The sequence below is a fragment of the Hypomesus nipponensis genome, chromosome 17, assembly GCF_054491055.1.
Source record: "Hypomesus nipponensis isolate SF chromosome 17, ASM5449105v1, whole genome shotgun sequence".
NCBI lineage: Eukaryota > Metazoa > Chordata > Actinopteri > Osmeriformes > Osmeridae > Hypomesus > Hypomesus nipponensis.
The window spans coordinates 19032458-19046817 of record NC_140377.1 but is presented as its reverse complement, the minus strand read 5'-3'; the positions used below and the strand labels follow the sequence as shown (position 1 = coordinate 19046817).

General features: G+C 49.2%; 1 protein-coding gene across 2 annotated transcripts in view; it reads right to left on the bottom strand.

The window, feature by feature from the left end:
• The window catches only part of crebbpb (CREB binding lysine acetyltransferase b), a 41873-nt gene that overhangs the window by 26009 nt on the left and 1504 nt on the right, over positions 1–14360 (bottom strand). For both annotated transcript variants that reach the window (XM_084676630.1, XM_084676631.1), the window contains exon 2: positions 3134–3621. In XM_084676630.1, the coding sequence (XP_084532756.1) occupies positions 3134–3621 (488 nt within the window). The remainder of the gene's footprint in view (positions 1–3133; positions 3622–14360) is intronic.

Sequence of the window (14360 nt, the reverse complement as noted above, 5' to 3'; positions counted from 1 at the left end):
TCTCTCTCTCTCTCTCTCTCTCTCTCTCTCTCTCTCTCTCTCTCTCTCTCTCTCTCTCTCTCTCTCTCTCTCTCTCTCTCTCTCTCTCTCTCTCTCTCTCTCTCTCTCTCTCTCTCTCTCTCTCTCTCTCTCTCTCTCTCTCTCTCTCTCTCTCTCTCTCTCTCTCTCTCTCTCTCTCTCTCTCTCTCTCTCTCTCTCTCTCTCTCTCTCTCTCTCTCTCTCTCTCTCTCTCTCTCTCTCTCTCTCTCTCTCTCTCTCTCTCTCTCTCTCTCTCTCTCTCTCTCTCTCTCTTAGCAGCTTTTCCACCAAATTAACAAGTTAGCTCTGGTTCTTGAACTGGTTCTGTTCAGGATTGTTGGAACCCTGGTGCTATCTGGTGAACCGGTCGGCATTTGCAGCAGTTTTGAAAGGAACTGTGTTTATTTTTACATTTGATGAATCCTGTTCTCCCAACCTGTAGAATATGACACAACCACTGATGTCATCACGGTTCGCACTTCCAGTGGAGAAAATCCTCAATGTTTTGGTCCAGCTGGGAACCAACTTTTCGGGTTATGAACCAATGTTTTTTGGGGTCAAAACCCCTCTGAACGTTTCAAACTTAGGTGCACAAACAGGAGGTGAACCCGTTCTGTTGTAAGGGGGAGGTCTCTCCCCTCACCTCCTTCCCAGTCCCTGACCCCCCCCCCATCCCCTGAGCATGATTTGCTGCTCCAGTGTGACCTCTGAGGGGCTGGGGAGAGCCAGCACGCGCACGCAGCACGGAGAGAGAGAGAGAGAGAGAGAGAGGAGATGGGGAGAAAGGGAATGAAGGAGCAAGGCAGGAAAGGAGACGGAACAGGGAGAAGAATGAAAGGACGAACTGAGACTCGGCCTGCCTCCAGAGACCCTCCCCTCCCTCCCCACACTTCAGCAGCACGTGTTACTACGGCCGAGGAGGTGCCAGGAAACACGACGTGAGTGAGCTCCAACTCCTTCATCATGCCCCAGGTAAACACAGGGACGGCTCGCCCCTATCTCTCCCTCTCTCCTATATTCTCTCTCCCTCTCTCCTATATTCTCTCTCCCTCTCCCTCCCTCTCCCTCCCTCCCTCTCTCCCTCTCCCTCTCCCTCTCCCTCTCTCCCCCTCTCTCCCCCTCTCTCCCCCTCTCTCCCCCTCTCTCCCCCTCTCTCTCTCACACACACACACACACACACACACACACACACACACACACACACACACACACACACACACACACACACACACACACACACACACACACACACACACACACACACACACACACACACACACACACACACACACACACACACACACACACACACACACACACACACACACACACACACACACACACACACTTTCTCCTTCAGCCAGGTGGAAGTCGCAAGTCTGTGAATAAGTGTATTTGTGTGAGACAGACGGAGAGAGAGACAGACGGAGAGAGAGACAGACGGAGAGAGAGACAGACGGAGAGAGAGACAGACGGAGAGAGAGACAGACGGAGAGAGAGACAGACGGAGAGAGAGACAGACGGAGAGAGAGACAGACGGAGAGAGAGACAGACGGAGAGAGAGACAGACGGAGAGAGAGACAGACGGAGAAAGAGACAGACGGAGAGAGAGACAGACGGAGAGAGAGACAGACGGGGAGAGAGACAGACGGGGAGAGAGACAGACGGGGAGAGAGAGCGAGAGAGACAGACGGGGAGAGAGAGCGAGAGAGACAGACGGGGAGAGAAAGCGAGAGAGACAGACGGGGAGAGAGAGCGAGAGAGACAGACGGGGAGAGAGAGCGAGAGAGACAGACGGGGAGCGAGAGAGACAGACGGGGAGCGAGAGAGACAGACGGGGAGCGAGAGAGACAGACGGGGAGCGAGAGAGACAGACGGGGAGCGAGAGAGACAGACGGGGAGCGAGAGACAGACGGGGAGCGAGAGAGACAGAGAGCGAGAGAGACAGAGAGCGTGACAGACAGCGTGACAGGGAGCTGTGTTTCATGTGGCGAGGGCTGCCTGTGTCTCCTGGGTGAGAAGTCACGGCCTGGTTTCCCTCTTGGTTTCCTGCTAAACCACACGACTGAGAGCTAAGAACTCGGGCGGGCGCTTTTCTCACGATGCTCACTTAATCCAGACTGAGGCAAACCCCACACACACACATGATCTCCAGATAAATCTGTTTGGGCTCTTTACACAAATCAACACAGCTGAAATTTCCTTGAAAATGCTTTAGGAAATACAAAACAGCCTTCAGGAAATACAATACAGCCAAGTAGTATCCTCTGCAACACAGAGTCCTTCCTACCTACCTACAACAGCCCTCCACCTCCACTTTCTACCTGGTTAAACTTCCCTCCTCCTCCACCTTCGACCTGGTTGAACAGCCCTCCTCCTCCACCTTCTACCTGGTTAAACAGCCCTCCTCCTCCACCTTCTACCTGGTTAAACTTCCCTCCTCCTCCACCTTCGACCTGGTTAAACAGCCCTCCTCCTCCACCTTCTACCTGGTTAAACAGCCCTCCTCCTCCACCTTCTACCTGGTTAAACATCCCTCTTCCTCCACCTTCTGCCTGGTTAAACAGCCCTCCTCCTCCACCTTCTACCTGGTTAAACAGCCCTCCACTGCCACCTTCTACCTGGTTAAACAGCCCTCCAACTCTAACAGCTGGGTGTCTGGTTGCTCCTCATAGACCCAGGAACAGATCAACAGATCAATAGGTGTGTGTGGGGGGGGGGGTAAACAAGTAGTTGAACGCATCCCCCACACACACACACACACGCGCACCACATCGATGATACACCACTGGCAAGGATTACAGAGTGGCTTGGGAGTGTTTGCACAGAAGCGGGCAGAAAATCTCAACGGCTGTTTTTCCGCCAGCGCGGCGCCCTGACAGAGGAAGAGATGAGATGGGAGCCGACTGCACAAGCTCAGCCCGTTGTTCCGGCTGCTGGGGGGCCCGACAACGCCGGAGCTCACGGTCTGCATTATGGATTGGTTGAGGAAAAAAACTCAACCATGTTGTCTACAGGGATGCCACACTCGTGTTCCCCCGACTTTCCCAATGATAGAGACCAGTAGTAAGTACAGGGACATTCCCCCCGAGGCAAGTAGCCCGCCCCCGCTTACCTTATTCATGTTGCCGGCCTGCTGAGCGTTCATGGCGTTGTGGGCCCCCATCTGCGCCCCTCCCTGGGTGAGAGTCTCCGCCAGCACGCTGCCCCCCACGCTGGCCCCCGGCAAGGCCTGCCCCTGGTACTGCATCCCAGGCCTGCCCCTGCCAGCCGGGCCCAGACCGCCGTTCATCACCTGGCCCATCACCTGCCCGCTGTTCATCATAGCCTGGCCGAACGCCCCCATGCCCGGCCCCCCGTTCCCCTGGCCCCCCTTCTGGCCCTGGGGGGACGGGTGTCCCGGCGAGCCCTGGCCCAGGGGGCTCTTGCCCAGCACGGAGGCCAGCTGGCCCCCCATGGCCCCGGGCTGGGGGCTGGAGGAGCTGCCGGCCCGCAGGAGCTCCGACAGCTGCTTGTGTTTGGCGGCCGCGTCGGGCACCATGTCCCCGTTACGGATGAGCTCGTCTGGGAGGTCATTCTCCAGGTCAAACAGAGTCACCAAATCTGGGGGGGAGAGACAGAGAGAGGGGGTGAGAGAGAGAGGGGGTGAGAGAGAGAGGGGGTGAGAGAGAGAGAAACAGAAAGAAAGACAGAGAGAGACAGAAAGAGAAACAAAGCAGCTGTCAACATCAAACACGGGGCTCTCTCCTGCAGTGACAGTTTTACTACTTGGCAAGAGACAGACAGGCATTGTTGTTTTTTCAAAGATGGCTCGTGTCAAATTCTCGGGTTTAACGTGAAGCGTGCAAAGAGCTTTCCATCAGACAGGGAGAGATAACCAACTCAAAAAGGATCAAAGTCACAAGTCAGAAGGTGTGTTTACTCAACCTGTCAAAACACTCAAACACACACACAGACAGACACTTTGACATTGACACGCTAATCATCTGAAACCTCACCGGAAAAAACGAAACGAGCAAAAGACAGAATGGTACACTGCCCTTAAAAGCTGGCGGCCGCGCCCTGCCCAAACACAGGTCCGACACGTACACACACACACAGAAGCAAGGCCTTCCACTAATCTCTGCTGCTGGAGACGCTACTGCAGGCTTCTTGGCGCTTAAGAGTGGCAAGCTGTGGTGGAGACCAGGAAAGAGTGGGGCAGCGTAGGCCTATGCGTGCGTGTGCACGGCTCATCGTTTCAAGGCGCCTCGGTTCACCTGAGGGGGAAATCTCGCCCCCTGCTAGGTGCTAAAAATAGCCCGCCTCCAGATGATCCTGCAGGGTTGTCTGGTCGAGACCGAACCCTCCAGCTTGGATGATCCTGCAGGGTTGTCTGGTCGAGACCGAACCCTCCAGCTTGGATGATCCTGCAGGGTTGTCTGGTCGAGACCGAACCCTCCAGCTAGGATGATCCTGCAGGGGTGCCTGGTCGAGACCGAACCCTCCAGCTAGGATGATCCTGCAGGGGTGCCTGGTCGAGACCGAACCCTCCAGCTAGGATGATCCTGCAGGGGTGCCTGGTCGAGACCGAACCCTCCAGCTAGGATGATCCTCCTGGGTTGTCTGGTCGAGACCGAACCCTCCAGCTAGGATGATCCCCGGGCCGCCAACTTCACCAAAAACCTTGGGAGTGAGATCTGGTGGGGCCAACCAAAAGCAGCGTACGCAACGCGGAAAAAACACGGATGGACTCGCAGAACGCAGACATTCAAATGGGAATATGACATTTGACATTTTGGATCACAGTAATCCCAAGGATTGTGAGCCATTTGTATGATATGTAGTTTGTTTTGTAATGGATTTAACATGTAAGGTGATGAGTTAGTGGCTCCGGTGAAAGAGTGGGGCTTGTCACCACCTGATCCACACAACCCGGTCTGAGCACTCGTAAATATGCAAGCATGCGAGTATTTGATTGAGAACGTGAGTTTGTTGTTCGATGAGGCAGAGCCAGCAGGTCAAAACAACATGATAGTTCTGAGGCCTCTAAAGCCCTTTCAGTTCAACTCACATTAACACTAAATACTGTATTGTTATTGCAGTGTTTCCCACACAGACTAATATATGGAGGTGCGCCACAGAATCAACACCGGCCGCCAGATATTGTGCTTCGTTAAAATGTTTTTAAGTGTTTTCGTTCAGCTGCATTTCCTTTCCCTGCTCTCCCTCCATCTCTCTGTCACTCACACAACTCTCACACACACACACACACGTCAGCAACAATGCATACATACGCCGTTCTAGTAAGACCGACAGCTATATCAGCGAGCCTTCAGCATTAGTACCGTAGCTAAAGGTCTAGGAAAGTTGAGGCTACTTTTTGCTAGGTACCTACGGACATATCTTAATCTGCCAGACAAGTGGGTTCCTTTTCGTTCTTTTGGTGAGCTGTCTCAGGAGCTAGCTACTTACCCGGCGTCATGGAGCCGACCAGTTAAATAGTTATTTAGCACTAGCGTTGCTACCTGCATATGCAGAAATTGTTTGTTTGTTGATTTTGTGAAGGTGTGAATAATTTTGGATTCATATTTAATATAATAAAATACTGTGCGACGAATTATTAACGAAGGAATAATTTTCTCCCCCCACCACCCCCCTGGTCTGACATGAAACAATCACCCCCACCCCCCCCCCCCCCCCGGCCACAAATTGCTTTCTAATCTGTGGGAAACACTGAAAACTGAGAAATCCCAAAACTGTAAAAGCATGTTACTGAACTGTGGGATAAGGGGGGGGGGGGGGGGGGGGGTGAGGAGAGACGTTCAGAAGCCTCCAAAGCCCTTTCGGTTAAACACAGACACACATATTACACACTAAATACTGTTTTGTTATTGTAGTACTTGGGTTTTACGGTAAAACATTATTTTCACCAAATCCTGGAAAAATCCCAAAGTTGCAAAGGCATGTTCTTGAAGTGGGGGGGGGCGACTGCTGACTGACTGAGGCAGGCAGACAACTGTGTGTGTGTGTGTGTGTGTGTCGCTACCCTCCTTCCCCTGGTTCATCCACAGGGCAGATTGGAGGCGGATGGACTGACTGTCTGCTGGGGAGTAATGAACTCTTGCTGCAGACAAACACATGCACACTAACGATCCGTTACTGTCCTAACCTGCACGTTTACGCCAAGGCTGTGTGCGCGAGGGCGTTTGTGGTAGTGCCAGTTAGAGCTGGTCGATATATATATTTTTTTTTTCGGTTAATCTGAATTTTGGACGATGTGTAAAAATTAACATTGTTTTTCCACTTTAACTTGGGTGATTACGGTACGAAACCTTCACTACTTCACCAAGCTTTTTGTAGCATAAACCAGACGTGTGAATTCCACAGTTACAACAATCTTGATAATCATATAAATAGGGATGGGTATTGAGAACCGGTTCTTGTTTAGAACCGGTTCCTAGTGAACCGATTCCTTGGAATCGTCAGCCAATTTATTTAACGATTCTGCTAACATCTCTGTGTCGTTGTGCATGCAAACTTTTAAAGTTTATTCAGACTGCAGCAAACATGGCAACTAAGCAGAAGCGTTCTAAAGTTTGGTTGTATTTCACACAACAAAATGGCAACAACGCCACTTGTAACGCGTGTAAAAAAGTATATTCCGTCGACGGGAGGAAATACAACAAATATGAAGAAGCATTTGAACACACAGCATGGAATGAAGTTACTGGAACGTCATGTGTTCGATGCATGCAGCAGCGCAGCTAACGTACGCGCTTCATCTCTAACGATCCAAGGTAGAGCTAAACTCCTCAAAAGTGATCACAACCACTTGCCACTATGTGATGCAATTTGCCTTTATTGTGTATAGTCGATCAAGACATCTTCTGTCACGTCGTTTGAAGCATACATTTTAGCTCTGGCATTCGTCTCCCATTATTGATCACTTCATGTTAATTATCGAAGGGCGTGTGTTATCAGCAAACATTCTCATTGTCGCGTTAATCCATTATTAAACTGAGCATAACAATTTTTTAATCCATTATTAAATTTAGCATTTTAATTGTTTAACAGAACGGCCGATGTTTGAAACTGTCATATTATATGATTTGACTTTGGCTGAAAATGGAAGATTCTATAGCTAAGCTAGCGTAGCTAATAGAAGTGTAGACAAAGAGCAATGGAAAAATGTAAATGTGTATCTGTACACATACTGTATACAGTGTGCAGCATTATAGAAATGTATATTATATTTTTTTTAAATTATGAAAATAAACCTGTTTGTGCTATTTTTTCCCCCCCCATGCCCAATAAGAATGATAAGAGAATCGATAAGGAATCGAATCGATAAGCGGGAATTGATAAGGAATCGGAATTGTTAAAATCTTATCAATACACATCCCTACATATAAACATGTGTCATACACTAGTGGTGACTGGAATAGGCAGTGGACAGGCTTGTACACCTTTTATAAAAATAAATGTTTGTTGAAACGTTTGGTTTGCTATAAATTAATCCCACAACAGAAATGAAATCTTAATTTGCTTTAGTTAGTCATTTTCAAAACTAAAATGTAAAATTATTTTTAAAACTTCATTGAATAATTCAATTTCTCTCCTGTAGTTTGTTTAAAATAAAAAATAAAATCATCAATTAGGTATGGTGCAAAAGAAACCTAAAGACGTAAATTGTTATACCATATCGCCGAGCACTTGTGCCGGAAAACACTTCGGCTGCACAAAACCCCACAAGAGCATCCAGCCCCGTGCCTGGCCTGATGGGAGTAACATACTCTCCTTTATGAATGAAACAGCCCTCCCTTTTCTGAATGGGGGGGGGGGGGGGCAATCCTTAAAGACGGTTGCCAGGTACAGAGGATCTTACTCCACAGGGCTGCAGAGAATGACAGCTTTGTTAGCCGTTTACGGACGCCGAGGAATGAAGCGCCGCTCTGGAGGGCTTCGATGCGAGCGGGCTGTGAGACTGACACTTGACAAATCAATTAGTGTCACTGTGCTCTGGAAGCAGGCACTGCTGACGAGCCTGTCTGAAAAGGTTATTCAGCACCGACAGAGAGCATGTTAGCGAAGGAGAGAGAGAGGAGAAAGAGAAGAGAGGGGAAAGAGCACGGGTTGTACGCCCCATCTCTCCCTCCTACCCTCAACATTAAAAAGCCTGGCAGTGAAACCGTGCCCCGAACCTTGCTGATTAAACCCCCCCCACCCCCACCCCTCTCTCTCGCTCTCTCACTCTGCATTTCAGAACACAGTTAATCCCGCCACTTGAGTCACAGATGAGAGGAAGAACCGCCTGGTCTGATGGCGCGCCGGGGTCCTTTAGAAACGTCTGATGAGGCCTGCCGATGAATCACCCGCTTTTAACAGCAGAGATGAAACCTCAATGAGACGGCGCACGCCGTGTGGACGGCCGATGCCAGGCTACGGTGTGCTGTGGCCGGGCTGGTGGACGTCAGACAGTGGAGAGAGTGAGCGAGAGGGTGAGCGAGCGAGAGATGAAAAGAGCACAAGAAAAAAAAAGAGGGAGTGAGAGCGAGAGGTCGAGAGAGAAAGAACCAGAGAAAACGTAAAGAACCAAGAGCTGCCCCTCTTCTCCCCCCTCCCCCTGGCTCTCTCCCCCCTCCCCCTGGCTCTCTCCCTAGCCGTAGAGGGCTCCCCGTCTCCCCCGGCCCGGGCAGCCATCTGACAGGCAGAGCAGCTGGGGAGGAGGGTTAGAACGGAGGGACGCGACAGGCGAGCGTGGCGCTAATAGAACAGATTAGATTTAAAGGGCCAGACAGCCCAGGGGGGGGTGGGGGGGGGCAAGTGTTCAGCCACCTCGACAGCAGCACGCGCTTGATGGGACAATTAGCCTGTGGCTGCAGCGCTCTCTGACAGGGTGGGGGAGGGGCAGCGGGGTTACAGCTCAAGCGAACACGTCCGTATTGCCCCTGGGCAGTGATGATGCGATCACCCACACAGCTGGGAGTCTTCTTATCCGGTACCACCGTCTCCACTACCGTTCTCAACCCCGATCGCCGTCTACACGGTTCTCGACCATGACCACTACACCTACACGGGTTTTAACCATGACCACCATCTACACGTGGAGTTAGTGGTCACGGTTGTCAACTGTGACCACTATCTACGCAATCTCAACCTTGACCACTATCTACAAGTTCTCAACCATGACCACTATCTACAGATTCTCAACCATAACCACAATCTACAGGTTCTCAACCATGACCACTATCTACAGATTCTCAACCATAACCACAATCTACAGGTTCTCAACCATGACCACTATCTACAGGTTCTCAACCATAACCACAATCTACAGGTTCTCAACCATGACCACAATCTACAGGTTCTCAACCATAACCACAATCTACAGGTTCTCAACCATGACCACAATCTACAGGTTCTCAACCATGACCATTATCTACAGGTTCTCAACCATAACCACAATCTACAGGTTCTCAACCATGACCACTATCTACAGGTTCTCAACCATGACCACTATCTACAGGTTCTCAACCATAACCACAATCTACAGGTTCTCAACCATAACCACAATCTACAGGTTCTCAACCATAACCACAATCTACAGGTTCTCAACCATGACCACAATCTACAGGTTCTCAACCATGACCATTATCTACAGGTTCTCAACCATAACCACAATCTACAGGTTCTCAACCATGACCACTATCTACAGGTTCTCAACCATGACCACTATCTACAGGTTCTCAACCATAACCACAATCTACAGGTTCTCAACCATAACCACAATCTACAGGTTCTCAACCATGACCACTATCTACAGGTTCTCAACCATGACCACTATCTACAGGTTCTCAACCATAACCACAATCTACAGGTTCTCAACCATAACCACAATCTACAGGTTCTCAACCATAACCACAATCTACAGGTTCTCAACCATGACCACAATCTACAGGTTCTCAACCATAACCACAATCTACAGGTTCTCAACCATGACCACAATCTACAGGTTCTCAACCATAACCACAATCTACAGGTTCTCAACCATGACCACAATCTACAGGTTCTCAACCATGACCACAATCTACAGGTTCTCAACCATAACCACAATCTACAGGTTCTCAACCATGACCACTATCTACAGGTTCTCAACCATGGCCACAATCTACAGGTTCTCAACCATAACCACAATCTACAGGTTCTCAACCATAACCACAATCTACAGGTTCTCAACCATGACCACTATCTACAGGTTCTCAACCATGACCACTATCTACAGGTTCTCAACCATAACCACAATCTACAGGTTCTCAACCATAACCACAATCTACAGGTTCTCAACCATAACCACAATCTACAGGTTCTCAACCATGACCACTATCTACATGTTCTCAACCATGACCACTATCTACAGGTTCTCAACCATAACCACAATCTACAGGTTCTCAACCATAACCACAATCTACAGGTTCTCAACCATAACCACAATCTACAGGTTCTCAACCATGACCACAATCTACAGGTTCTCAACCATAACCACAATCTACAGGTTCTCAACCATAACCACAATCTACAGGTTCTCAACCATAACCACAATCTACAGGTTCTCAACCATGACCACAATCTACAGGTTCTCAACCATAACCACAATCTACAGGTTCTCAACCATGACCACTATCTACAGGTTCTCAACCATGACCACAATCTACAGGTTCTCAACCATAACCACAATCTACAGGTTCTCAACCATGACCACTATCTACAGGTTCTCAACCATGACCACAATCTACAGGTTCTCAACCATAACCACAATCTACAGGTTCTCAACCATAACCACAATCTACAGGTTCTCAACCATGACCACAATCTACAGGTTCTCAACCATAACCACAATCTACAGGTTCTCAACCATGACCACTATCTACAGGTTCTCAACCATGACCACAATCTACAGGTTCTCAACCATAACCACAATCTACAGGTTCTCAACCATGACCACAATCTACAGGTTCTCAACCATGACCACAATCTACAGGTTCTCAACCATAACCACAATCTACAGGTTCTCAACCATAACCACAATCTACAGGTTCTCAACCATAACCACTATCTACAGGTTCTCAACCATGACCACAATCTACAGGTTCTCAACCATGACCACTATCTACAGGTTCTCAACCATGACCACTATCTACAGGTTCTCAACCATGACCACTATCTACAGGTTCTCAACCATGACCACTATCTACAGCTTCTCAACCATGACCACTATCTACAGGTTCTCATCGTTCTTCTCAGTGATACATTCCACTCTTTCCAGCCATGACTAACCTTCTCTACTCCTCTCAACCATGACCTTCACCTCCTCCTCACTCCCAAATCTACACTCCATTACCCCTCGCTACTGCTGCTGCATACAATCTCGGAGAAACAAGATACCAGGCGCAAGCTCTTCCATGTTCTTATTCAGATAAAAACACGAAAAAACGTCAGAATGAGCAACAGCGTGATAAGATAAAACCTCATTAATCCCCCGAAGGCAATTCTCCTATGCCAGAGATTATTCAAAAGGTTACAACGTGGCTCATGACAAGAATAATAACAATAAGAATAAATGACAAACATTTACATTTATTGATTTTTTAATTCAAACTGGTCTTTATAAATACAGCTACAACTGGCGTCCGCTCGCGATGGCGCCAGAACCGGAAAACGTTTCTTCAAGAATTTTTTCATGGGTGTCGATGGGATCTGTAACGTGGAAGTGAGAGAGCCGAGGAACAAGTCATACCAGGACAGAGTCACCTCACCAGTCTGGTATGTTGAACAGCAAGGGAAAGAAAACAATTAGAGGACATTTAATGCCAAATTTTAGAGCGAGGCCGGTCAAACTCTGGCTTGTTTGTCGGCTTTCGATTGGAGGTTCTTGTGTAAAAAACTTTTAATGCCGCGCTTTTATAAGAAGAGACGTGATCGCTTCAAGATGTGAGGAATTAGTGGCGCGCTGCACTTGTAAAAAATAAATAAATAAATAAACAATAAAAACATTTTAAAAAACTAAAAAGAATATTAATAACTAACAGGCAGTCGTCGCTGTGTCGGTGCCTGTGTGGAACCACAGAGAACAGAGAGAAAAGCGAGGACACAGCAGCCAAACTGACAGTCTCTCTTCGGGGAGTTTTCCGACAGACAGGACACGGAATGGCAAAGCACCCCGCAGTGACGGAACACTGCCGCCCTTCCCAGGATGAGTGTAAAAGTCCAGGACAAGAGGTGCGGAGAACAGAGTGTGCCGTCTGAAGGATAACAGTTACACGGAGGGGAGGGGGGACCCCCATCTCTTCCTTCATCAAATCAGTTCCGCTTCAGTCCAAAGACATTCCCCGGCACAGCCGGCACAGGCCCCAGCCCGTCCTGACCCCCCCCCCCCCCCATCCCTGAAAGCTGGGGAGAGAAGGCAGCGTTTTTCCGCTTGACTGTATCTGTATGTGTGCTAATGCTAAGAGCGCTGGAATAATGCTCACCCAGGGTGCTGGTGTTCATTCACGCCAGCCCAGAGAGAAAGGGGACTCCCACTGGGAAAGCAGTGGGCCGGGACACTGGTGCCGGCTTTTCACCACAGACACCGAAACACCCACTGGCGTGCAAATTATACCAGACCAGACAGGGGCCTGCTGGCAAGGCGGAGGCAGGTGGACATATACGCACACGCATGGTCGAAGCTCTATTAAACCTGTCACACATTAACACACACATCAACACGGCCCTGCGGGCTGCTGCGGCGAGGCCAGCGTTCCCGTACCCTCCCTGGGGCAGAGCTAGGCTGAGCGAGGCGTGCTTGCCGTCTGTCACAGTCATAAATCTCCCTGGAAAAACGTGACCCGTTGACACGGTACGAAAGACTCGCACGTCGTTGGGAAGAAAAAAAACGGCGCGGGATCTTTGACGCTTCCAGACACACAGACGCTTCCTCTCGGTCGTCGGACTGCCGCTTTCGCACAGGTCAGCCTGAGGATCATTTCCTTGAAATTTATTTTCAGACCGAATACAACACAATTCTGTCTGTGTTACCACCTGCAATCTCGGCGCTCTAAATCGTCCGACACACGCCAACGGCACGGCCGCTTTCAAAACTTCAAAAGGGAGCCCGGTCTGAGCCACGCTGCGCTAAGTGTGTGTGTGTGTGTGTGTGTGTGTGGTGACTAAGAACCTGACAGAGAGTGAGGAGGAAGAGGCCGGAGTGTCAAACTGTTTTATTGCCCAGAGACAGCTCCTGTCATCCTGCTGAGAGATGAGCTGCGCTCGCTAAGAACCTGGGGCTTGTCAGGATGGAGGACATACCGCAGCGTAGGAAACAGGAAGTACTACGGCCGGCGGGCTGTTTGAAAATAACTACTTTAGAGAGACAGGTGTACTCCCAATACTGACCCGGTGGGCATTTGTACGTCACATAGGAACTGGCAGAGGCTGCTCTACTGCATGACAAAGCTCATCGTCACTACGCTAGCTCTACGAAAGGGGACACTGCTACAGAATCACCCGCCAAGATCATGGAGAGTAGGGGGGTCTAACCGGGAGACCGTAACGCAAGACCAACTGATCCTTGGAGAGTCTCCTCTGAACTTTGAAGCTATCCAAACTCCCTTGGAGGCACAGACATTAGACACCAGCAGCTGCACAGACCCTGAGGCAGTGACAAGTCAACCTTCCAACCTAGCCCCCCCCCGCCCTTTCTCTCTCGGTCAGAAGAGAAACTCCTTAAATGCCAAAGACGGGGCTAGTCCTCACACTTCTGATCCACATGGCAGCCAGTCAGAGCCAAGTTGAAAAACGATCATAAAACCAGACAATCTTCAGGGAGACTTGACAGCACTCCCTGGTGCCAAGAAACCTTATCAACGTGCAATTTAGAGATATCAACTACGTGAAATCAATACTCAACTTGGTATATTGTTTACTCTGTGATTGTGCCACACACACACCTCCTAACAAATGGGGGTGGCAGCAAAGAGGTAATCACGTACAATGTTGCCCATAAAATATGACGGGCTGTAAAATACCATATTAGACGATACAATCTGTGTTGTTGCTGAGAAGTCTGCGGAAGTTGTTCTGCAGGTTTGAGTGTAGATATCATAAGGCTAACCAAGTATTGGCTGGCATTTTGACCCTTAACTTAGTACACCATTGTGAAGAACTGATCAAGCATGATGGTGCATTGCGCCCGATAATTCGTCACTTAGGCCTATATGCACGTCGTTTAACACGGATAATCCAATTTTGAGGTATTCATATTTCTCTTATTTTCCAATGCATTGTCTCCCCGTGGTGGCACCTTATGTCAACTACAGACTACA